The sequence below is a fragment of the Necator americanus genome, chromosome IV (assembly GCF_031761385.1).
Source record: "Necator americanus strain Aroian chromosome IV, whole genome shotgun sequence".
Classification (NCBI taxonomy): Eukaryota; Metazoa; Nematoda; class Chromadorea; order Rhabditida; family Ancylostomatidae; genus Necator; species Necator americanus.
The window spans coordinates 9,269,700-9,296,655 of record NC_087374.1 but is presented as its reverse complement, the minus strand read 5'-3'; the positions used below and the strand labels follow the sequence as shown (position 1 = coordinate 9,296,655).

Here is a 26,956-nt window from a genome sequence, read left to right as displayed (position 1 = left end):
CTCTCTAAATACTTTATTCGCACGAAATTAGATGACATCTGCTATAGTTAATGCATTCAAGTGAAAGAGAAATCAAGTTGACTCCGAATTTCGGATCTATACAATGCCTACTGCAGCACGGTAATATCTGATAGTAAGGTGTAACAAAGATATCATTGTTTTGCACGAAATCGTGGAGAATTTGCAGCTAAGGAATAGAAACGTTTGGTGAGCTCCGGCCCTGATACTCGCTATGATAATTTAACATATAGCAAAAAAAGTATAGGACGTCAGAATATTTTTAATATTGCACAAATCAAGATATTAAAACAATGAAGTAATGGCGTGGAAAGTGATGATGTTGAAAGAAATCATGTTGAAAGAAGTAAACAGTAAAGTAGTAAACGTAAACATGTATAACACAACACAGCATAACGTATTGCAAACAATGTTAAATTCCCTTTGGAGTAGTAGTTTTCTTTTCAGACTTTCTATCGTCATATTCTTAAAATTGTGTAGAACAGATTATCTAGACTTCCAAAAATGCCAGTAGCATTATACGTCAATATACAACAAGTCTACTATGAATTTACCGAAAATGAATGTAAACATGTTCATAACTAATACCTCGACATCTCATATAGTACTTTATTCGATTTCTCACTTCGTGATTAGTTGTACCTTTCAATGCAAGCGCTATGTTCACTTTTAATTGTGATGTTTTCACACTGCTCCCAGCGATGCACTGTATTGATTGTGTGCATTGCGTTCGCTCTTGATGGCAAAAAGTTGGGGTATTATGACTGAAATTTCAGGAATACGATGTTTCAAATTTTTAAAAAATAAAAACGTAGGTTTCATCGTTATTTCCAGCATTCTTTTGAATTCGAAGCTTTGATTCTCTCATCTTTTCTGTGCTTACTTCTTATTCTGTCTTTGTTTAATTCTATGTGATAGAACTTGTTAAAATGTTGTTCGTTCTGTTGTATACTGGACTGAGTCTGCAAGTTTCTCCACGTTTGTTCCCCCGAAACAACGGGGAAAAGCTTTCTCCCATAAAGCGAAAGCTCCGGCAGCCGTTTGTAAGCTTACATGCGAGTGAGATCATTCATCCAAGCTCACGCCTGGTGTTCGCACCATGTCAAAGAGACGTCTTCTGACCGCACCTGAATGCCTCTCTTGTTACAATCTGGCGTAGTGATTATCGCCATTGTCATAACCTTTCAGTGTGATCTCGTAATCTATGGTCTTGACTATGAGCTGTAGTAGTGAAGCATTTAGGACTTCATCGGCGTGGTAGCTTTTGAAGTAATAATTCAACCCGGTATTTGGAACTAAAATTAGCCTTTTCTCATGCAGTAATTCACTCTATTGTTTGCAGGATCCTTATGTTAATGGATTTCGATCTGCGGAAAATGTTGACCGTTGCAAGGTGTGGTAGAAGGGCAGAGGAGTGCGACACCGATCAAACATTTCTTCCTTCATAAATTCGATACACCATTCTGTTTCTTTGAACGCTAAAGCACTCGACGCCATTCATGGCGGGCGATGGTTCTTGACAGCTCCTACATTAAACGTCAAAGATTTTGTCATAAACTTTTTGTTTCTTGCTATTTCAAAATACCAGCATTTGCGCTAAGAATTGGTTCGGGTGTGACTCTCGGATGCAACCATCGAACCTAAGTATTTGGTATCTCGGTCTGTTAGAGAGGTGGATATCGTCAACTCGGACGGTACTCATCTCGTTCATGTCAGTCGCTATTCCTTTTTACTTCGGAGCATATCTTGTACTTTGTCATTCTTTCACATCATTTTCGATCCTGCTGACAACGATAAAGAATAAAGTGTTTGGCGTTAATCCGAGACAAGTCTGGTATCAATTTAGCGGGCCTGAGAGATGAAAAGTTTGGTTGGATCTGTGCTGGTCCCAAGCCATCGACCAACCGTGCTGTCGTAGCGGGACCTCTTAACAACTGCACCATAACCCCAACCTTGGTACAGTTCTTTTTTATCTTCACGTAATGCTAACGTAATGTCATCGGCAGAACGTCTATCAATAGCATTGAGGAGGGATGGGTCTTCAAGCAGAACAACGTAGATGTGAACTGTACTGAAATGAGTAGAATATTTGCAAAGATCTGACTAGCTCCTTTGGCATTGCATTTGGTGTAAGCAAAACATGAATAAATCCGTGTCCAAGTCGAAAAAGGTGAGATGCAGCGGCAGAATGTTCCTAAATCAAATTTCATGCGCATTCGATGTGACTTGTGACATAGCTAGTCCTACAGTTGGTGGACAACAAGAGAATCTGTGAAGTATGGATCATGTGGTGCTTTCGAATACCTTCATGCTGTGAAACAGCAGTCAAGTAACCTAGGAGAGATGTAGCGACCTGCAAACGAGAGTGTCTTTCCTTTTTGCTTTTAGACAATCCACAAACTTCTCTAATCCTAAAACAACTCGTTTTAGAAGCGGCGCTAGCCTATTCATAGAATTGCTACTTCACCGATACCGGCGCCAGGTAGATAGGCCTAATTCCCGGTTTATTTTGCTTCGGACAAAGATAAATTTGAGTTGATAAAGAAGAGTTGCGATCATCCTTTCCAATAAATAATGAATTTGAAGATCTTCGTGCTCGTTATTAATTATGAATGTATCTTCACTAGCATCGTAACATGTTAACATTACGTAGAATAGCAGCAAAATTTCGCGATTTCACAGGGTGTCTGCAAAAATACGTAATGAGCCTGTCACTAATGCTGTCATAGTGGACGTCACCGCTGCAGCCACCAATTTCTTTCCATATTTTCCATTTCTCAGTTATTTTCCTAATTTTTACGTCCTATTATCATGAGAGGCCCAGTGGGGTTTTTCTTCATGAAAGCCTTTGTTTCATCCGTCCACCCAAAGTCGTTTCTCCTTCTTTAAAACGTCTGTACTGCAGATATTGAGATATTGCCTTGCAATATATATTTATTTATTTACATTATTATATATATATACATTGCGGAATGCATCTCTATTGGGAAGGACCGTCGCAATTCGCTGTGCAGCATTAAATATGAGAGAGTCCAGGTAAAAAAGAAGAGCTGCTTTTAATTCAGACTGAGTCTGGGTTGGCGCTAAAACGTTATGGAATCTGGTAATTAAATCTTCTTTAAGGTGTTCCTACTCCGGAGGAAAAGTGATTTTTCGTGGAATCAAATGTATCTAGGCACTTCTTACTCATTTCTAACCATTGCAGAATTTGGCAAAAGAAAGTCGGTATATGTGCTGCATACAATTCTGCTTGAATTGTGTGTGAACAAACATTTTGTGGACACTAAACAAACTTGTTATATGTTAAAGGACTTTATTACAACAAAACACACACACACACACGTGACAGCGACAATAACCGGACAATCAGCAGAGAAAGCCCGAAATTAGCGAAATGGCACCGCATCAAGAAGTTTTACGATTTCATATGCTGATTTAATGGCGAACATGGCCTATATTATTATGTCACTTCGAATAGTTAGGGAAACTGAATCCACTTATGTACAGAAAGCTGGCAGTAGCGGATTGGAACAGAGTAGCGGGACGAGTTTAAATGCGAAGAGACTTTCTGCGGAAATAGCAGCACACCATGCACTGAAAATGTGAATATTAAGGAACAGTTGGTGAAAAAATGAAAGAATAACTGCGTATTTTGTAAAGTACAAGAAGAACAGTTCTCTGAATTGCCAAAAGATAGATGGGATATGCATCTGAAGTATGAAATCAAGTATTACCTGCTGTCCTGCGTTCTGTCCAACTTGGCACACGGATTGTCCAGGACACTGGTAGTTCTGGTTACAGGAGCCTATCTGAACACCTCCAACACACGAGCAAGGCGCTTGTGGAGCCTGAGGCATTGGGGCCGCGGTGGCCTGAGGAAGCACGGCAGGGGCTGCTTGCGTGTCCCACACACAGACCTATACAAAACCAGGATAATCGTTTAGAAGCTCAACGAGGAAGAAAAGCGTACCTGAGCCTGCACGTCGAACATCGTTCCAGGAGCGCATGGCATTCGTTGCCATCTGCCACAGAACAAGTTGTTGGGTGCTGGTTGACACTGAAGGTAGTGGGTGCGAGACTGTGGATCAACGGCAAGAGGATCGATCATCCAGGAGCAGATTCCTTGATACTGTGCGTTCTGCACTCCTCCACCTTGCACTGAACAAAACAACAGCTCTCATTAGACTTAGAAAATCCTACTTGTAGCTAGCAGAACTTGGAAAGAAGCGGAAAGGGATTTGGATAATGCACAAGTTGAAGTTGCTCGCCGTACCTAGAGGGCAGGGCTGTGGCTGTACGATAGCTGGCTGCTGCTGAGGACAGTACTGCTGTTGAGTCGTTGTCGTTTGGCAGTTCTGAATGTAATATTCAATTTTAGGTGCAATATCTGAAAAAATGCTCCAAAATGCAAACCAAATCAGGAGGGGTTTGGCATTGGCAGGGAGCCGATTGCGCAGGTTGGGGACAGCAGTTCAGAGACATCAGCATCTAGACATAGATATAGTTTCAGACGACGTATTCAACCTTATGTAGATGAAAATTTACCCTTTCGTTATTGGGGTTAGTGGAGACGCAAGTGCATGCAGGCTGCGCAGGTGGGCAAGGACACGACTGGTACTGCGAGAACTGGAGCGGCTGCTTAACGACAAAGTGAGGCATTACTCGTCAAACATCTACATAACTGGCTAAGAGCCATTGAACGACCAGTTACCGAAACGCTGATGGGCGAACGGCGAGCCTTTTCCGAGTTGATAGGTACGTTGACTGGTTCCAGTATTTCCGGACTTGGGCAGACACAGTTATCCTCGCCGTTCGGGCAAGCGCATTGGCGGGGAGCCTCGCGAATTTCCTCGACGAGGAACTATAATTTTTATACTGTTTTTCCACAAAGAATCCGCATGATTCAAGAAATAGTCTGTTTCTGGGCACGCCAGGCAGGGAAACTCAGTCGAATTATTCCTCCTGTCGATAATATCAAATATTTCGAAAAAAGCTGTCAGAAGTATGTTGAAAGATTGTGAAGATTACGAATACGTCGAACTTTTGTAGTCTTCTGTGAGTTCCATCTTAAGGATTGAAGGAGGAATTGCTCCCCTGAGTGACCACCGACTTTTCTCTTTGTTTGCTCAAAGTTGCCGAGAAAAATGAGCGAAAGTCAGCGTTTCAAATGAAAACCAATCACAATGAGTCTGGAGTAAGACATACCTCTGTGGATGAGTTGCTAGGGCAGAACTGGTACATGGTGGCGTTGTTCGAGTCGCACAGCTCCTGCTGCCGTTTTACAGAACGAATGGTCTTACAACGACGTGCGGACGCCACGAATTCATAGCCGGGTAGACACTCGCGAAGAAGCCAAATTCCGAGATCCTTCCTAAAATGTTTAGCACACTCTTTTTTGTGTTCGGGTCAGTTCCAAAAACGGGAAGCAACCAGAGACACATTCAGCTATGTTTATTCGGCGGTTCTTTGGGGAGTTCGGAAACACGTGCAAACAATAGAAGAAACAAGAGACGCCGGAATTCCCTAGCTTAAAATAACGGGGGAAACCGTTGTGCTACGGTGATCACTTTCCCTCTAAATCACAGCTGTTCCTGCTCATTTGAGCACACTTCAGATACGAGAAGCGAATCGCCATGGGACCACTTGAGACTTGAGAAGTGCGAAAAAGAGGCGCAAATCACGAAGGCAAATGCATAAAGCAAAACAAACATTGGATATGTTACTGACCTGTCAGCCGAGTATGTGCTTTGACGGACGCATTCAACATAGCGATGTGGGTCTCCGGTGGCACGGGGGAAGGATGGCAACTGGCAAATATCGCCGAGAATCGCTCTCCAGTACTTGGGAGTCTCTTCGCCTGATTTCGAGTCCGCTACTGCGAATGCTGAACAATGGAAGTTACGTGTAATCGGACACCAGTGGGATGAGAGTATAACAATCTTAGTCAAGTAACCTTAGCTAACAATGGAAAGCCATTCGAGTGAGACTCGGGTATTAAACCCCTCAATTTACCTGTGAGGCAGGAAATTGCGATGAGAAGACGATGCATGTTCTGTGCAGGATATCGGTGGCCGGCCGGCGTCCGTTATATACCTCACCACGCCCTCGCTTCAACCGGATCATCCCTCCTTTTTGGCTACCGCTTTTCTGATTGGTTGCTCGACACCTGTTCACCGCCTCGATTTGTCCCAACACATTCCCGTGCCTCCGCCCATACGTAAAGAGTTCCAAGCCGCGATTCTCGCCTAGTCATCGTACAGCACAGCATGTATCTCGCGCACTTCAAGCCGAGCCGCTTAGGAAAGAAACGTTGCCGGTATCACACTAGTCGAACAACATTTTGAGCAGCTTTTCTTACAACACCAGTACTTAATTCCGTTTACAAAGCACTACAAAGCTGTCTGGTCGACAGGACATCCACTCTGCGGTTTCCTTTTCATTTTTGTCTTTCATCAGGGCGGACATCATATGATTTAAAGCTGCAGCGCCAAGAGTTGCATCATTTATTCGTCCGGAAAACCCGTCAGTGGTTGTCAACTTCGGAGTACTGCTCCTTCTTCAGTAGTAATTGAATCAGGTAGCAACCTATGAAATTGGTGTAAGATTCTACGTTAATATTAATCGTATAACCAACCTTTCGCCGTTGAAAGGTCATTAATGGTGGTAATAAAAGGATAATTGACTAAATCCACAAAGTTAGAAAAGCTCGCCGATTGATGTAGCAGTTATAAAAATTTGATTCTTTCTTTTTAATAATTAATTTCTTTTGGAAGTAAGTGGAACGATTTTCATCTTTTCAAAGCTTTGAGAAAGTCTCCTAAAGAACTGCAGCCATTCTATGATGCTTTAGTTGGTAGTCAGTGACACAACGCTTAGAAAAGTTAAAGAATAATTCAAAAGCTCCTCCTCTCGTTATTTCTTGGAATTTTATAGACAAGAAATATCCACAAAATTCTCTAGGCTTCATTTCAGTACGGCGCATAACTGAATTTCTTAATTATTTCAATTCGATTTCAAGCCTGATTGATGATTTTTCAATTAATTATATCCCACGAAAGCCTACGTCACAATATACCAAATTTTTAATTTTATTCAAACACCGCCAATTAATGAGTTCAATTAGTGAGTGAAATTTCTCAGTCAGTTCATTTTCTCTGCTTGAAAGTGGTCTTTGAATGTCTAAGAGCTCAGCGAATATCTTCCACTGTCAAGGGGGGATGGCTAGTTGTTCGTTTCGGGAGCAGCAGCAAAGAGCACATTCCAGCAGTTCTTCGTCACTGGAATGTCGCGTCGCTGTCGTTGTGCCCAGTCCAGCTTTTCGGCGTTCCGCAATGACTCAACTTCGCACCACACTACTCAAACAGAACGACGATCTTCATGATGGCAGTACGGATCACGACTCCGGAGAACTATCGACTTCTTTTACAGTACATAGTGGTTGTGTAGGAGATACGGTACATCTCCTACACACCAGCAAATCACACACGTTCTAAAATTTTTCCTTGAAAAAGAGATCCAGGAGACTCCTTCTCATCAAGAGCATAAGGAAAGAAAAGACTCCTTGCTGCGGCCATACGAGACAGAATTCTCCCGAATTTTCGGGAAGAATTGTTTGAAAAAGCGTAAATTCATCAAATTCAACTAATCAAAAATGTGCACTGTCAGCTTGTGAAGCGATGCACTTTAATCTGTTCAGTTGATACTAACTAAAAAGATTGTTGTGTTTCATAACAACAAAACTTCACTGGATTAGCACACAGACACAGTACACGGAAGGTGTTCCTAAACGAGGAGGTCAGTTTCGAGAAATAATTTACTTCCCTAGAACTGTTCCTTTCCGTTTCCCCCTTCGATGACACTTTCCCATTATTCTGTACTGCAACAAATTTTTTAACCACTAAAACACAAAAGTGCTATTCTAAAAACGGTAAGATTTTAAATCCAAGCACCTGCACAATCCTTCACCTGCTTACTAGTGTGCTGAGTGTCCAGAAATTCCCGGAAAATAAATCAGCATTTAAAAGAATCAAAAGCACTGCCTTATACAGAAGGGGATGGTCTTTCAAATGTATTGTAACAAAATACTTAACTCTTTTCCTGTGCGCAAGTTTAAGTGGAAAAAAGAACGTGATTGCTTCAGCATCAACCTGATATCATATTATACGGAGAACTTGACCCCCATTAAGTAAGTGTACGTTTTCTTTTCTCTCAGAAAATTTTGTCCTTCGTCAAGACCTACCAAGAGAAATTTCTTAGATCTTAACTTGAGAACATAGGGTTCAATTTTTCAAAAGAAATTTAAGTGCTTTATTTGTAAATTATATGGTAGCGTTTAGCGAACTGCTGGAACTGCTTATTAAATTCGAAATACTAAAGCTTGTCGAATTAATAGAGGAATGTGGACGTAGAAGTTTGTTTTCGAATCAAACAGTACAATATAAAGTGATACAAATACTGTAGACTAGTATTTAGCTGAGATTTAAGAAAAAATAAGAAATCTCAGCTAAATACTAGTCTACAGTATTTGTATCACTTCATATTGTACTGTTTGATTCGAAAACTAAGGCTTGTGTGATTTTCTCACCTTGACCACTTCATCCATATATGTGTGTATGTTCGGTACGGTACTGTCATTCTCGTTAGTGGATTTTTCTTAAATACTACTTGGTAATAAACCGTAATAAATGTATCTCGTGTAACAGTTCACAGTAAAAACACCGGATTCGAACCACTATCTCAATTTTTACAGCACAGGAATGCATTTTTCCATGAATCTACGCGTATTTGTTTGTACACAGAAGTGACGGTTAAGTGCCTTATCATTGGCATTTCAACTTTTTTTCATCTATTAGCTGCCCCTCTTCAACGGTTCGCATTTCTTTCGTTGAAATGGACTCTCACGTTCACTACTGAACAAACAAGTTGATTTGATGGAGGCTGGTTGTGGAACTCCACGGAAGCAACGAAACAAGAAATATGTATCCGTCCGCTCATAGTCGAACAATCTATCTTATCACAAGGAAAAGGGGAACAATTAAAACACCTTTAATTATTTTATTTATCTATTAAATTCTATTAAAGCACTTTTCTTTTATGCGGGAAATCTCTTATTGTGACTTTCCTCTGGGAAACTATCCATGGAGGATAATGAACGAAGTTTCGGAAGTTTTAGATGAACTTCAAAGGAATGTGCGGAGAAGACGCTCCGAATGCTTTCAGGAGTTGCCAAAGGAAGAAAGGCCATAAACTCATTGATATACGTCTTCTCGAATAGAACTTCCATTTCACAAAAAGTCATAGCCTGAAGATAATGTCCTTGGACACACGTTACCCTATATACCATATGTGTTCTACCTTTTATTGTGGGAAAATCTGGAGACTTATCCAGAAAGTAGCGCTATTACCGTAATAATACGACACCTACATTAACGGTTTGCTACAGTTTCATTTATGTCATTCTTGTTCAAATTCAGAATCCTGAATAATTTAAACAAATTTTGGGTATATAGGGTTCAATTTTTCAACGAAAATTTAAGTGCTTTATTAATAAATTCAATAGTATGTAGGGTTAAGCAGTAAACTGCCTTAAACGAGCAGTCATCTCAGCCCAAGGGAACGGTCGCGCAACGCATGTGTTTATTGTTTATTGTTATTTGCTTAGAATAATAACTAACATGCTTTCTTCTCGAGTTTTAAAATGAGTGACATTGGACATAAATTTTATTTGTTATACGAAGGAAGGAATTGGTATTATATATTGTTCTTTTTCCTGGAATTATTCGACTGGAAGGATCCGATTCCCGTAGTTGTCAAAAATATTTGGAAAAAAACGTTACAGCTGATCCCTACAGTAATCCTCCAATGAACGGAGCTTTAAAAATCCAATATTCCAAAGCTGAACAATAGTGAAATGTTCTGAACTTCTTCCTCTCAGCACTACTTTCAAAAATGAATGGATTTCTCAACATTTTCCCAATAATCGAATACCAAGTGAAAACGTGTGGCCAAACTGTGTAGGCAGTGGCGAAAGCGTGTTTGCCTCGCTACCTATTGACAGAACACTGTTGTACGTGAATGCAATTTCCCATGGATTCCTTGGATAACCAGTGTGTGCTTTTTTGAGTTGTTTGTCGACTAGTAGAAGCTCCAAAAAGTGCAGTCATTTGCTCAGTGTGTGGGAGGAAACACACAAATGAGTGAGCTGTGATTTTTAAAGCACTGGTGAGATAATTCCGACACTCGTTAATCGGCACGTAGCACAATGAGGGGACGCGCATGTTTGCGTTGCTTGCGTATCATAAAAACGATCTTACGGAGAGGATCCGTAGGCTTATCCGTTGTCTATCCTTATCCTCTCCTGACCAACATCCTCATTGATTCAGGGAATTAATTTATCATCATTTCAAAATATGAGATGAAGAACAAAAACGAGAGGAGCCCTGAACGATCGGGCAATTGGACAAGGAAACAAGTCGCCAGTTGCTGGCGCGTTACGCAAACACTGAGAGCCATGCTCATCCCAAGAACAACTGCTAAACACACTGAGAACGCAAAAGTGCGAGAAACGAGCGCGGGGGTGTTCAGTTCGTCTTCGATGCTTTCTCGACTCCAATTCGATACTGGAGTACACCTTTGCTTTTGTAGATCAGATAGTCAAGTACGACGTTACTCCAAAGGTATCTGAAGAAGAAGTCATAGTTCGTCTCCGACTTGTAGCCGTACGGTGTACCATTCAACGGTTCTAGTGCCTAAAAATGCATTAGACATTACTGTTACAATATATTCATAACGTAATCATTTGAATCTCACTTAAATTTGAAATAAAATCTCAATCTCTAACCTTTTTGATCGATTCTGTCGCATCCATAAGGTTGTAGTGAGGTATTTTTGTGAAGAAGAAATGATGAGCCACATGTCCTATAATGTAGGGTTAAGCCTGTTGAAATGTTTATCAAATAAATAAATTAATTAATTCGAAATAATTAATAATAAATAATTTAATAAATAAATTCGCTTGTGATTCAGATTTCACCAGTTCATTTCTCAACAACCAAATTAATATAGAAACAAATTTTTCGCGAAGAAGAAATGATGATCTGATTAACACGGGATTATTAATATTAATATTAATATTAGTATTAATACGTGGACACAGTAAAGAATTGTGCATTTGTGAATTCCGAAATGAAAGCTAACAATTCCCGTTCAGGAAAGAACATCAGAGTGAATTGTTTCTAATAGTATGTTGGACAGTAAAGCACTGATTTCGTTCAAGTCTAAATAAAATATGATTAATAAATATAATTACAAACAATTACATAATTACTAACAACTCATAACAAGTCGCTACGAACATTCATTTTATTACAAATATTTACGTAAATATAATTATAATCAGTAAAATATAAGCGATGTGTTCAAAATCCTCAAAATTACCAAGAATTTTAAACTCTCATATGTTTAAGTGTAGCTTATTGATCCTAGTGACTTCAAGGAAGAACTCCACTGAACAGTGAACAGTTATGTTTCGTACAAATGAAGTATGGTCGACCCTGGATGTGTTCAACCCGCGATGAGCGATGCGACAGATCTGCGGCAAAGCAAGCTGCTTCTCTGCTTGACACATAATCGCTTTTCTTTTTGCTGCGGTGCAACCGAAGATGTTACAGAGTTTCATCAATTGGATGAATACTGTGTGGAGACGAATTTTAGGATTTTGTTTTGTTCCGAATATTTTCGAGAGCTAAAAAAACATCGTGTTCACCCGATTGAACACATTCGTTCCCAACCGTGCGATCATTCTCATTATATGCCCTAAACAATTCGGGTTGGTTGGAATACTAGTATTCAAATGAGGTCTCTCCTATCTTACGTTTAAGCGAAATGCTGAGGAATTTTCATAAGATTATACCAATTTGCGGAAGTTGCAGCCAAAGCGTTACTGTACCCGGTGTCAATAAAAAAACCATGAAAATCAAGGAAAAATGCGACTGCATTCGTTTATCCATTTTCGGGCAGTAGCACCTAAGAAAATGAGCTCAATAACCTCTCGAGAAGGGAAAATTTTGAAAACTGGACCCATTTCTTTCAGAAAACCCTCAAACCCCTTCTCCACATCCATCCGAATGGTCCTCCGGCCAGCTTAAGCTTGCTTCGGCTTAGCTTAGGCTTATTTTGCCTTAGGCGAACTCGCATCTCTACAGATTGCGTTTTTTCCTCTTCATTCCTGCTTCTCACGTGAAGAGCTGTAAACCACTGCCACAAAGAAGGGACGGTAACCGACGAATATTTAAGAAGATTTATCTTCATAACGTAAAGAACTACTAAAATCAAACGCGTGTATTATTTTTTTCCTCTTTTTTTTTTTGTACACAGCCTGATAAATATATCATGAAGAAGAGCTGGGAGCGCTTGTACGGGCAGCGTGTGCAGGTTCTTGTCCCAGGGTAAAACTTCCTGTGAACGCCGTGTTTGAACATTCTTTAAGTACTTGTTTTCTTCTCCAGCAAACATTTGACGCACTATAAAAAACTTCAAAATATTCTCGAAAAATGGACAAAATTTCGATTCCGCATCGAGACAGGGAGCAGTCAATTTTGTCCTCACTGATATCCGTGGTAGGTTGTTAGATCGTGAGCCGTGCACGTGCGACCACTACGGGAACTGAATCGTGGCCGGGTGAGATCCTTCCTCCAAATCTTGAATCATGTTAAGGGAAGACTCTCTACCGAGGTTCGGATGAACAATATAGCTCGAAACTTTCAGCCGAGTACTGTACTCTTTAACCTTCAGCCGAGTACTGTACTCTTTTTTAAGATGAGATTTTAGTAGTTGACGATGTGTATTGTCGTTAAATTCAAAAAGAATCAAATTCTCGAGTACACGGGAGGTAAAGGTACGTAGTTGGAGCCTCCATACACTACCTCCAGTAAATCTCGGCACGATGATGATACAGTACTTATGCTCTAAAGTTGACCCGGGCACGAGATTCTTCATTTTTGGCCAACGTTTCGGCGGATTTCAGTCTTTTTCAAAGCCTTAGGATCGAAGGAATTTCCTGCCGCTGCTGGATGAGGTAACGAGAGGTAACAAGAATCCGCTTAAGAACACATATGGAATCTGGAGCGTTGATTACTTGGTGTTAGATCAAGCTTCCCATGTTTCCCGATAATAACACACATTTTTTCGTAACAAATAGAAATCAGTAAGTAAACAGAGTATTGGTGCACAATAAACAGGGAAAATGTTTCTTTGCATTTCTGGAATTATATTCCAGAACATGACGACATGTCAACATCATAGCACTATTTACCAGACCTTAAGTGAAGTAAACAACCAGACTAGGAAACGGAGCTCTGTAGGACTAGATCTAAGGAATGTTTGTATCCTTCCTGAATGTGGTTTCCTGAATCCACTTGACACCACTCTACAACTTCCATTTTCCATATATTTTTTCCTAAACCCTCAAAATGTGAGAAAAATGTTCCTTCAGCCTATCTGTTTTGCTGCTGTATTACGCGATAAAGTAGGAAAGGAATTCCGACCGGATGCTGGAAGTTCGGCTGGATGTTTACACTTCTACGCAGGAATTGTTGTTTATTATGTTTATTTTTTCAATCACTCTATGGTACTAATATTCGTTAGTTGTAGTTCGTTAGTTGTAGCGTGTAGTTTGTTTATTTTACGTTGAGTTATGTTTTTTCTTTACTTTTTGTTCTGTGCCTAAAGGTCCTAAGGAGAACAACATAGAGCTCCTTTTCTTTATTTTATTTGAGTTTTAGTATAATTCTGGAATTTTTCTTTGGTTGTTGTTGTTTGTTCCTTTCAAATAGAGTTTCTTCAGTCGCGATATGGATTGAATGTGGTACATAAACAAATAAATGGATAAATAAACAAATTTTTGTATTTGTCGAAAGTAAACACACCATCAGTAATGTGATGCATGATCGTGTCGAGACCGAACCCGTATCGTCTATCGATAGTTTGCGTTTGACCACGTACAAATGACCATTCATCATTTTCGTAGACCTGCGAGGAAAAAAAAGAGGACTAAATTTGAGGAGAGCAGGCACAACGAAACAATGCTTTTGTACAAACAAACGCCGCGCTTGAACACATCCACTTCACGTTGGAGTGATATCGAGATCGCCTCGATCCGAGATAGATGGCCACTCACCTCAATCTCCTCGTTCTGATGTTGCAGATAGGTGATGATCACCAGTATTAGTCCTTGGAACGTCAGCGGAATGTAGTAGTACTTGAACCAATTATAGATTGAATAATCGCAAAAATGAAATGCAACCTGGAAATTTCTGGGAATAATTTTCGTATCCGAAAAATAAGCATAAACCGAGCTGACTAACCCCAGCACAAAACAGACAAGCTGCTCCTGAAATAATACATTTAACACGATCAGCAGGTGTGGTGAATAGTCGCGACCATGGCCAAAAATGTGAACCATCCGGAAGTCCAACAACTGTATAGATTGGATTCCATCTGAAAATTATTAAAGAATTCTTTGTATTTTTTTTCCGCGATCATGCGGCGCCGCTTATTCGTCTACGAACGACCAGTCGACAAGTGTTAAGCTCTACCGGCTTCTTAACCACGTCTAATCCCTTAAGCAGCAAATAAACGTTAAGCACTTGGCGCATACTGAGCCGCGCGCGCGCTACATCAGCTGATTGCTACTGGTGCTTAGGGCTGGGGGGACGGCGCGTTTTTTTTTTTCTCCCCCCGTACATCTCACCGGAAAACGAGAGGAAGTGCGGAAGAACTGGATTTCTCGAACGCGCCAGAAAAAAAGAACTCAGGAAAACCACAACAGGGATAGATGTCATCAGGAATGTGCGGTCGAACGGACGAGCAGCACTCTTGTTCTAAACGCGAAGAGAGGGACGTGATTATCCGAGGAGAGGGACGGAATGAGGTATGGTTAGGAAATTGTGCGATATTTGAGCTACACTACGCTTCGTTCTAGTGTTGGCGCTACAAACTACTCTTTGATAAAGGGAAAACATAAAAAAAGCCGCTTAACATTTTCGTGTTATCTGAAGAACTTTGACCTGTGCGTTGTTCATAATTTTTTTCCGGAATGTTTTGCGAAATGATTCCGAAAATGCTTACACGCAAAAATTTACTAGTAGATGTTCCTTCTTTTTTCCCGCAGGAATGCAAAGTGCAAGAGAGGTGAAGATACGGTTAACAGAAAGAAATAGGATAAAAATATATAATAAGATAAAAAAAGGATGATAAAGAGAACACAAAGAGAGCCTAAGGGACTGATGACTATCGGCTGTTACTTACGTGATAAGTTGAGTTATTTGGTTTTCTATGCTTACTGTATGTTTTTCTGGATACGACGATGGCAAAGAAGCACAATTTTCCATATTTATCCAAATCTTTACCTACAAATCTTTCTACCTAAGCATTCCCTGCTCCCAGTACAAATATAATTTTCTGTAAGGATTGCTAGATAGGAACAAGTCTTCAATTATGTTCAACGGTCGAACGTTTCGACGATAACGTCCTTTTTAGAGGCCTAGAACTGTTGGTTTATTTAGAAATATGTATCACCTTCTGATTTTTTTGGGTCCGATGTTTCGGCTACACTGCTGGAATCACTTTTAAACCAGTAAAAATAGTTTTTTTAATAGACCAGGGTTGACAGGATATTTTTTTTAATTACACCGTTCATCATTTGCAAAAAAAATATCCTCTACAACGCTAACTGGAACGTTATAAATTAGGAAGTAACTAGAGAAGAGCACTTGCTTTTCTTCAATTCTTACCTGATAAATTTTGAACTTCTCGAAAAAAAAAACTTTACTTTTTTTTCAGATTAATATGACATTATAATAGCATTCTTGGGCATTTTTTTTTAAAGATACGTGATTTCTTAAACTGGAAGTTCGCCGACTTCCTCTCGCCATTGTCAGATCTAAAAGATCCTGCAATAAAAAAGAAAATTCAAAATTTGAAAGCGCAATTTTTCAACTATTCCTCTGTTTTTTTAAACCATCGTTAGCATCGTTTGAGAAGATGAAAATTCGATTTTATCTCAAATTTTTAGACACACACGGAGAATTTTTGGACGTACGTAACTAAGTTCGTTCAAACAAGTTTGCTAGACTGGACCAGTACTTCACAGTACTCCGATACTTACTTATTCCACTTTTATTGGTTCCACCTTATGTTTATAGTGCAACGGTTGGCGTATCGACGTATCGAATTCGTTTTTAAATGCATATATACACAATTCTTTTCACTATGGTATACTTCACCTACTTAACTATGTTTATAGTGCAACGATTTTTAACGTATCCAGAAAAAAAAAGAACTTTCCAGTCCTCGACGAAATCGGGAGGTCAGGGTCCTGTAGTTAATTTGTGGACGTAGAGATTGTGAGTTGTAGCTATTCCACTATGTCCTTCGAAAACACATAGTCATATCGCTTGATTTTTTAGAGTAGCCTTTGAAGGGTTCGTAAAACAGTGCAGGATGTATGGATTACGAGTATATGCGTTCTTTTTTAGCGGATTATACGTGAAGATGGAACTTTTTGGAGTAGACCTTCACCTTGCCTTCCTTTACAAATAGTAATTCTCAACGAAAACACTTTTTTCAGGCAGAAAAATCCTTAAAAATCAAACATCGTGTCCTATATCTTACTGGACTCGTTAAGCAGGGCAGCGAAATACGATTGAACTCGTTTTCAAATAAGTTTTCTTCTAGTTTCTTCTAGAGCCGAGCCCAGTTTTTCCATGGACCGCGTCGCGTCGGTCGATAGCAAAGCCCTTCGGTGAGCGAGTGCAAATGTTAAGCCTAATGAAACGAGCCCTCGTGAAGACATGCTCAAAAGCATTTTTTGCCGATAAAGCTAGTTTCTATTTATAGACGCCGAAACAAAGCGGCTCTAAAAGTGAGTACCGATAGAAAATAGCCGTGGCATTTCTTCTGGATTACCGTAAATCCTATCAACTTTCAGAGTTTTCAGTTGAACGAAAGTGAACACATATCAGCAAAAAAAAGTGCAGCAAGGAAAGCAAAATACAAAAACAAAAAGCAAGATACTGGTAGAAAACAGTAAATAATGAAATAATAATAAATAAATAGGAACAGATGACGATAAAATGAGCTACAACTCCCCTTATGTTCTCTTCAAATAAAGCGGATATAATCTAGATATAAGTGTATTAGGTGTATGAAAATCATCACTTGTTATTCATTTTTAATTATTCGATGTGATTAAATTATTGATTGATTTATTCCCTATGGTATTTATTGTTCATTGATTGTGATTATAGTTATTTTAAAAGAAATTCAACAATACCACTTCCCACTGCTATTACTGTCCTAATACTATTATTTAGTACGATTTACTACGATACGATCAGTATGTTATTCTTCCTTATTACTATTTATTTTATTTACTGCTATTATTTACTTGATCTGAACGCTACAACGTACCGAATCCAACCAGATAGCGGGAAGCAGGCAAAGTATTTTTCCAGTGTGGTTCTTTCACGATATTCTTTCTCGGTTACCCATGGATGTCCCTTGTCCTTATCCAAATGTGAGGTGTACTGAAATCAGACTTTTATCAGTAACTTTTTTGGCAGAATGTGAAAGACTGTACCGTACGGTATTAAGTGGAGATGTATGTCTGGTAAGCCTAATTATCGTACAGAGATTTGTAAAATTAGCATGAGATGAGATGGTATTTTTTTTTTACCTTGGCTGCTAGCTATCTTTTATTTCAGGTGAAAAACCTGATTAAATTATTGACGTGAAGAAAAGAAAATTTCTGAATTTTAAAGTACAATTTTCCAAAAATTCCTCCCTTTTCTTTTTAATCCTTATCATCGCTTGATAAGACGGAAACTCGATTTTATTTCACGTTTTTGTACATTTGTACTAATATATTTATATTATATACAAATACAGATACCAACAGATGAAAAAACATTAGAGCTACCTATAGATGTGGATAAACAAAAATTCAGCTCAAAATAAAAAGCAGAATGTAATCCTCTGGCAATCATTTGGAGAATTTGCTGTTGCTTTGAAGACAGAAATAGCGTTTCACCTGAGATTTTCCTTCTCAGGTACGGTACATTTTTTAGATGAAAAAAATCATGTGGTGACTTTTTGGGGTCTTGGATAAAGTTTTACCCAAAACGTCAATGAGGCACCACTCCACTTTCCTAAATACTTCCTTGTTTTGGCAGTAGACGGATAATACTTACTAGTTTCCTCAATTTTCTCGACTCCATCAAATTCCAAGCTACAGGATAAGCTGAATCATGGATACTGGATCTTAACGAGAGTGAAATCAGGCTAACTAAACGTTCGATCCGAACTAAGCTGCTCGGAACGGATTATTCAATCTTACCTATAATTTAATCCTTTTTAATTAGCTTAATTCGAAGTGGTCGTCACATGACTTCAATGTTGAATGTGAAAGTTTCTTCCAGGTAAATTTTTCTGGATATTCTCAACTTATGCAAAGAGTGTTCGTGGAGGCAGCTAATATCACAGATACTGTAATCCACCCCATACAATTCAAATTATGCAAATTCAAACTGTAAACGTTGATATGTTCGGATTTTTCGTGTTCAATCCCTTGAAATACGAAAAATCTTTCATTCGCTTCCCGTGTGATAACCTCGAAGTGCTTATCGAAAGGGAATTTTGCGAAAAACTGTCAAAAGCGAGAAAAAAAAACAGCACAAGGAAGAAAACGAGGAGAGAACTTAATGTGGTGCATAAGACAAACCCATCAAATCTTGTGAAAGTTATATTCCGTGGAGGAAAAGAAATTTTTACTGTAGTAACACTGAATGAAGATTATTGGTCTCATTATTAATCTTATTCTTATTATTTTTATTCTACTTTTATTTTAATTCGCATCTTTATTTTTTTCTGAAAAAAAGTTAGTCAATAATTAGCGTATTACCTACTTGACCAAAGCATTTTCCTTAAATAAATCCTCTTTCAGTTAGCTGGTATCAGACAAACAAGTAAAAGTAAATAGAATGAGTTTTTGAGCGAACTCCTCACAAATCGTAATCCGAAACATCGTCCGAAAGTTAAATTTCCACTTTTAGTGAAGTTATTAAAAGAAGTATAGTCCGCACCAGACGCGTTCAACCGGGTGAGCGCAACGCGTCCGCCGCAACACACCCTGTCTCTTCCCCCGGTCGCGGATCAATCGAACGCGTGTGGCACTCCCTAGGCTGAACAAATCTGGCGAGGAAAGAAGTTCCCGGAGAACCTCGTCGTAGAACCGGACCATGGGGTCTACAAAAGATTTTCGAGCACAATGCAATAGCGTATCGTGGAAGTTATTTGTGCCGATGGTCGTGAGCAGAACCGCCGTGGGTAACCGACAGCGGGAGTCTCTTCCCGTTGTCCGTTACCCACGGCGCTGGTTATATTCGAAATGTACGGGAGAAGCGTAGCACCAACCTGGTGATGTTGACGATGACTTTTCTGCCATGGCCAGTACGGCGCAAGAAGTGGCGCATGCGCGATATGTCCACAAATATCGTTCACCCATTCGTAGTCCGAGAATGAGCCATGCCCACAGTCATGGCCGACGACGAACAACGAACATCCGCAGAATCCGAACGCCCAACACCTGAATAATTAAATAAATTGGTGATTAATTTACAGATTAAACAATAACGTCCTTCCTTCGCATCCTTTTTTCTGTCTTTTCACTCTGTATCTACTGTACTTTTTTATATTTCGTCCTTTTTGTCCTTTTTGGCATGTTGTTGAGCGTAATAAACAAATAAATAAATAAACTTACCAAGCCAAATATCCAACCCAACCAAAGTATTGCTCCACATAAGGTAGAATAGCATAAAGACCGACTAAGACTATTAAGTCCTGAAAGAAATGGAGAACAAATGAATGAATCCTGAGTCGGTTATTCCGTACGAGTTGCGGCCGCGTACCTGCACCAAATAGCTGATAGACTTCACAAGTTTCTTCTCGAAACAATGTGGTGGGACCACTTTTCGCACATCATCCACAGTGGGAAGTTTTGGTGGTGGCTGAAAATTGGTGCTTCAATTTCCAGTCTACAGAAAAAGAAAGCGATGATGGAAGGTGTTCAGCGATAATTTCTTATCGTTCACGGTCTTCACAGGCTGATAAAATATTGCCGGCAAATAGTTTTCGGTAGGACAGTCGCTACAAGATATCGGATTGCACTAAGCAAGAACCTGTTTCTGCTCTCTCCAATACTTCGTTCATTGTGTTTCAGGCGAGATAATAGGCACCGCTGGGTGGCCAGTTAGTCAACTTGCTTACTCAGCGCAAACAAGTCGAAATTCTTCTCACACATCAGTTTTCCTAAGTTTTTACGAGGACCGATTTGGGATCATTTGAAAAAAACTGAACGAAGATTGAATAAAATATTAAGAAAAGGTCCTAAGATTTTAATCACCTCAAAGGATAAAGGGTCTAGCGTTAATCAATCCGCTTGGGGTCCGCCACCACGTTCACCGCAATTCAGAATCGTTTGAGGTTTACCTAACACGTGTCTGGCCTATTGTACAGTGACTTCCTGGGGCTAACCCGATACAGTGTCAGTGTTTTCTTTTTCCTCCCAGACAAGCATGGTACCTACTTGTCGACCCGAAGATAGATGAAGGTCTTGGTTGACACCAGGGCGGTTTCGAACCATTGACAGATCGTGCATACACAGCGGAACCTCTTAACGACCACCCGTAAAAATCTTAGTGACCATTTTAAGCTATGAGTAGCTATATAAACTAGGACAATAAGGCTGAGGAAGCACTTTGATGAAACCGCTTATTATTGGCCTCATTGCCTACGGTTCGTTCTCTCGGAGTGGCATAATCTCATGGCAGCTTCTCCTACAAAAATGAAGAAAAAGCAAAGTTAAAGCCAGCTCTTTAAAATGAAAAAAATGAAAAATCTACTAGTTACTATTACGGAGAAGTCCGCAACTTGAATAAAGTTCTCTATGGCTTTTCGAAGGATAAAGCTGCTAGGTGTTGCAAGATTTTAAAAAGTACATAGAGATGTGTTTTCGTGCTAGCAGCGGGGTTTCATACGAGAGATACGTGGTTTCGAAGCGTTCACTTTTTCCGGAAGAGCAGAGCCGTAACTTATTTTTAGGTTCTTAGTTTCATGACTTATAAAATCCTTCATGGAAAAAGTGACTTTGGAAGGAACCAAAATATTGAAATCAACGCGATCATCAGTTCCTGATTACAGTGCTATAACTTCAAATTTTCAAAAAGTTACGTTTTGGCTGAGTATCATTTATTACTAGATATCAAAATTCATAACAACAAAAATAAAACTTAGCGTCACATAGAAATAAAAATGAAATTTACCTGGAGGAAGACATTTCGATTATGAATCATTCAACAGAGAGTAGGAGTTGGGACGAATTTTGTAAAATTAACAGTGGAACACTGAATTGATTGCCTATAAATCCAGAAACTAGAGGTATCAGTTTATGCAGTAAGACTACACTCGTAGCGTTGAAAGGATAAAATCAAGTATATCAAGTAGATCAAACTACCAGTAAAAACGTCATTAAAGGCATCACTCCACAAATCTGAGGTGGTACGGATTTCGGGTGGAGTATTCGTATACGGCATTGTAGATTTTGGAGAGGGGAGTGATTCCGTCCATTTCTTCCTAATTGCAGTAAAAAAAACGGCCCGGAAGATACGGCTTCGAGCGTTCCGGCGCGCTACCTTCTACAAGGAGTTCGATTGGAGCGCGCCAGCCTTATGCACGCGCTGCATCGTCCGGGCAGTTTCTTACGGCAATTAGGAAGAAATGGACGGAATCACCCTCTCTCCATAATCTACTAACCCGTATACGAATACTCCACCTGAAATCCGTACCACCTCAGATTCGTGGGGTGATGCTTTTAAGAAAAAGGATAGAAGCTAAAATTGAAAAGGTGGATCATTTCGCCTCTACCTAGACGATCCTAGTAGTTATTCACTAGTTAAACTACTGCCACCGTAAAAGGCGTAAAGGATTAGTAGATAAACTAAGGCAGTTGACGCTCCTAAAACCTTGTGCTCCTGGATTTATAAGGACTGCTTCTTTTTATGACTGCGTTACATGCAAGCAACATTCCAAAACTTATTTACCTCTTGAGAGAACCCATGATCCAAAATTTTTTCCCGAGTACTGCCTCTTCTAGCTAAATGTGAAAAGAAAATGTGTCAAACGCACAGAAAGAGCATGCGTAGCGGCAGACGTGGCGCGGCAACAGGGCTGCAGATTTTTGTCATCGACTGTAACTGTTTCCTGCTTTTCCACCAAACTTCGGAATTTGGAACAAAGTTGGTAAAGCGATCATTTTGCCAGCTCTCCCAGAGTTCGGTACGAGCACGAAGTCGGTGATATTCGGGATGGTTTTCCTATACAAATATTGTTACTTTGGATGTTTTCGATTTCTTTTATGGAGCGTTACGAAAAACCGCTTCTAATTATCTAGTGTGGATCGTTTTCATAAGAAAACAAACATGGAAAGATAGAGAAAAAGTTCAATAGCTTTTTTTCTTCGGCACGGCAGAATCCGACAGGACAGTTTCCAAACAGAGTACTGGAAAAGGTTGTAAATCTGTCCCATTTCTGAAATTTCCCTAATTTCATTTCTCTCTTATGTTCTCTTGTTATTGGGCGGATGTGGCGCAGACGGTTAAAGGTCCGCTATAGCCACACAGTCGATGGTTCGAAATCGCCCCAGTGCAAACCAAACTTTTCATCCCTCCGCGGTCGATAAATTGGTACCAGAGCCGTCTGCGAGGAAAAAACACTGACTTGATCATCGGGTGGCCCCACAATTCATTGAGAAGGGCCAGCGGCGTTCCGGAATCTCAACGATTTGGGATGGCAGTAAAACGCGTTGGCGCATCCCAAGTGGATTGATACGCCAGTGACTTTATCCTTTTTTCCTTTATCTTATGTTATTCCTTATGAAGATACACTGCCTTATTTGCCTTCGTTTAGAAATCAGTTTCAACTAAGTGGGACTGAAATAGATTTCTAGTGTTCAGTTTATTTTTTTTTGAAAACGCGATTCTACCCTTTCATTCAACCTTTTTAAATGTTTTGGAAAAAAAATGCGTTTTTTCGCTTCCGAATCATAGAGACGACACAGACCACTTCGCATACTGATTTGCTATGACTAATGTTCACAGGAATAATCCTCAAAATGACCTTTGCATGAAGAACGGTTTTGATTTGAAAGTACGGTTGAAGCACGAGAGAGAAATTTGTTCCCGCGACCGATATATTGATCGCTTCCTGGGCACTGACTCCCGTTGCCACGAAATTAAAACCATGATTTTCAACAGCAGCGTAAAATTTTCCGCTTTTTGGTAGATTAGAACTGCAACAGCATAAAAAAATAGTGATCGTGTAATTTTCAGCAATGCGCTTTTTTGAAATGAAAGTTGAGAGCAGCGGTTTTATTCCGAAACTTATTCACTTCCAGTCGGATGAAGATCCTACCAGGGTTAAGAAAAATGCTAATTTTTATTTCCCCCAAATATTTTGTTCCAGCTCTTCCCTTCTATTATTCGATTGACGCAAAATTTCTCAGAAGGAGAAAGCCGGAAAGCTATGAATGTGGGCGATTAATTATTTGAAACCTTAGCGCGACAGGACACTTTTTTTTCTTAACGGAAGTCCACCGTTTCGTTACAAAAGCGGAAAGGTCGCTTATAATAAGAGTAAAAAAGTCAATATAAGTAAGATAAAGTATAAAATTGAAATATGGATAATAAGTATGATTTCGATGGTTCACTTATGTCACACTTGCTGAAAATTTCCATGCATTCTTCCATAAAATGCAATTTGATGGGAAATTACTCATTATTATTACATTTATTATTATTATCGCTTATTATTATTTATTATTATTTACACTTCGATCGATGAGGTATTGGAACGCGTGTTGGCCTTTACAAGTCATCGTATACGCCAACACGCGTTCCAAAACCCCATCGATTACGAATTCCAGTAAAACGCGTTGGCGCATCCCAAGTGGATTGATACGCGAGTGACTTTTTCCTTTATCCTTTTTGTTTACACTTTATCCTTTATTATTATCATTATTATTATTATATTTATTTTATTATTTATTTGCCAACTGGAAAACACTTTAGGAAACAATGTCAGGGAAATAACACATGTATTTTATAGCAACTGTAGTACAGTAATAAACGACAACAATAAAGATCATTTCTTTTCATTGTCACATAGGAGCAATGTTGTTATCAGCTTAAAATCGGGCCGATAATTGTGGTATGACATTCACACCACCATAGAATAAATATCCGCAAGCGTATCCGTAAGCGATGCTCTCTATACCTAGAAGATATTTGTAGCCAAGACACAGATACCTCTATCTGCTCCTTTTTACACTTTAGCCACGAAAGGTCAACGTGAAACTAAAGAATTAGGTAACCAAAATAAAAACTCCAAAAGAATTCTTTTTATTCCATAAAATCTCAGAATTCTCTTTTTTATTAAAAAAAAATCTCAGAATTCTTTTTTTTCTAAAAAATCTCAGAATTCTTTTTTTTTTTCTAAAAAATCTCATTTGTACTGTACTTGAATTGAAAGGAAGAACGGAGGAAGCTAGAAAGAATGTTTTCTTCTTAATTTTTCGAGGAAATGTGGTGACTGAAATTGAAAAACTATGCAGAACGAAGCCGTGTAGGTAGTGGCAACCACCAAATTACTTCCAAAATACGCATAACTAGTTTGTAAAGAAAATAAGAAATATAATTCATGACATTTAGAATGGTGTACCTCTCAGATAGATCTTTAGGAAGGTTTTCAGATACAGGTCGTTGCTTAGGGGAGTTGAGAAGGTTACTCTTTCTCAACTCTTTTTTTTTTAACTTACAACTTCCCACTAAAGGCACAGAAATTCGCCCCGATCCCAGGTATCAACAAGAGAAAAAAACTAGATTAGATCATTTATAAATAGTTCAGGACGAGTTTCCTTAGCTAATTCATCCCGTTGGGAAGTTAATTAGTTATTCATTCTCTGGCAATCAATCGATCGCTCTTAGTGGGGCGCTCAGGAGTCACCCGAGCCATTGTGTGCAGATAATATAAATATAAATACATATTAATATATGAATGCTATAAAAAGAGTGGGTTTCAAAGAAAAATTGAAATTCAGTAGTTATCTCAGCACAATCACTATCAACGAGTACTGTAGTGAAATATCCCAGTTTGTTACGGAGAAGAATATAAAAGATATATTTGTAGTATATGCATATAATATATTTCTTTCCTTTTGTAAAAGTTTGGCTTCAAACTCTCCTCTGGTTACTCGTTTATTGCATTTTGGAGTTCCACTGATCACTGATCAAGTTTTGTGCCATAACTAGTCTGAACTTCCTTTGTTTTGTTGTTTGCAACGAATTTAGCTCGGATTCCTCCTGATGCGCACCCATCGCCCTTATATTAAGTGGTAATGTAGTTCATTTTCTATTTAACCAGATTTACTTCTAGGTTTCGTAGAGTCACTGCGCGGCTTAAAACTGCAACGAAAACAAGCGTCTGAAAGTAGTATCCGAGATTTACGTGCAATGACACACTAACAATTCATTGATTGCAACTGAGGTCAACAGATCATAAATTATTGTAAAAATCTGGAAAAAGAAATAAATCCAAAGTTCCATGTTTCAACACAGCGTTTTTTTTTCAAAGCGAAGTTTTACTCTGTGTTTAACAAAGAAACCATCTTCTTATTATAATATTTCAATGATGATTGATTTCATGGAAATGCGGGTCGTAGTACGAATCGTCCATCACCCACAGTATTGATAGTGAGCGAAAAAGAAAAAAAAATGGAAGAAGATCCTTTGTTTTTGGGTTTCGGGTGAAAAAGTCCAAAAAAGCAGTAATTCTCTGGTACTTCTTAATTAATTCCTTTTCTTATTAATTTCTTAATTAATAATTAATTCTCTGGTTTAATGGGATTCAAAGCTGAAAGAAGTGGATTACTTGGGGAATAAATCCTGCCTATTCAATTAATTCCTTGGGCCTTCGTGGAACGTTTCCAATCCGCCTAATAAAATCAATGCTGAGCAGTAGAGCCGTGGAGAGGAGAAAGTTCAAAGTATGAACGATTGTCGCGGACACTCTGCTCCCTACTGCGCCACCTTATTCTCTGAGTTTTTGGCGACGGCGCTGGATGGACAAAGATCACAGGTACATAGAAGTGTCGAATGTTCAACGAATATTATCTCAAATTTTTTCGAGAGCAAAAAAAAAGAGTGCGAGGAGATTTCCTTATTCAGCTGTAACATACTACATTGCTAGTATGTTTTCTTGCACAAAAGAAATGAAGAAAGGAGACAAGGGAGATATTCTGTAATGTCGAAAAAAATCCATAATAATATAGCTGGATGGTACGTAGAGATTTCAAAGAAAAAACAAACAAACAAACAACTTTAATGGAAAAAAAACCAGAATCCACGAACGGTTCATGGCCAAATGACAGAGCGCCTAACAGAAGGACTACCAGACAAAAGAAAAAATATCGGAGATGAAGTTAAAGATAATGTGAACTCACAACATAGATATTCCTCCTATCCTTCTTCTGTTTCAGTTGAGTGGATACGGTCATCGTGTCAGCGAAGAATGCGCAATCGTTGTCTGCAAGATTACTCTTGCCACGGTGGTCTGACCGTCCCGCCCTTTGCTCTCGCGGTCGCTGTCATCGCTTATCTTTGCAAAACGTACTTTTTTTTCTCGACACTTCACTGCAACTGAAGGTTGACGATGATGTAGCTGTAGCTTCGTGTTTTCTTTCTGGAAGAACCGTTGTTTGTTTCTTTTTGAAATTTAGATGTTTCTTTTTGAAATTTAGATCATTTCATTTGCCACAATTCGTCTAAAAAAA

General features: G+C 39.2%; 2 protein-coding genes across 4 annotated transcripts; both read right to left on the bottom strand.

Annotated features, from left to right (window-relative positions):
- Positions 1–3,567: 3,567 nt before the first annotated feature.
- RB195_000743 (uncharacterized protein) lies at positions 3,568–6,067 on the bottom strand (the record flags this gene model as incomplete). Of its 3 annotated transcripts, XM_064197240.1 has the most annotated exons (11): positions 3,568–3,612; positions 3,753–3,935; positions 3,989–4,176; positions 4,292–4,373; positions 4,432–4,506; positions 4,564–4,656; positions 4,730–4,879; positions 5,060–5,143; positions 5,224–5,389; positions 5,746–5,902; positions 6,031–6,067. In XM_064197240.1, 11 exons carry the CDS (start codon positions 6,065–6,067, stop codon positions 3,568–3,570), a joined length of 1,260 nt encoding a protein of 419 aa, XP_064053119.1. The 3 variants fall into 3 exon arrangements, with proteins under 3 accessions (XP_064053119.1, XP_064053120.1, XP_064053121.1); XM_064197239.1 differs by lacking the exon at positions 5,060–5,143; XM_064197238.1 differs by lacking the exon at positions 5,060–5,143 and having other exon boundaries at positions 4,564–4,653.
- A 4,531-nt stretch (positions 6,068–10,598) lies between these two features.
- RB195_000742 (uncharacterized protein) lies at positions 10,599–26,680 on the bottom strand (the record flags this gene model as incomplete). Its single annotated transcript, XM_013441302.2, has 10 exons — positions 10,599–10,766; positions 10,859–10,935; positions 13,944–14,046; positions 14,195–14,320; positions 14,382–14,514; positions 17,488–17,603; positions 19,489–19,660; positions 19,835–19,914; positions 19,983–20,081; positions 26,627–26,680. The coding sequence occupies 10 exons, from the start codon at positions 26,678–26,680 to the stop codon at positions 10,599–10,601; spliced, it is 1,128 nt and encodes a 375-aa protein (XP_013296756.2).
- Between the last annotated feature and the right edge of the window lie 276 nt (positions 26,681–26,956).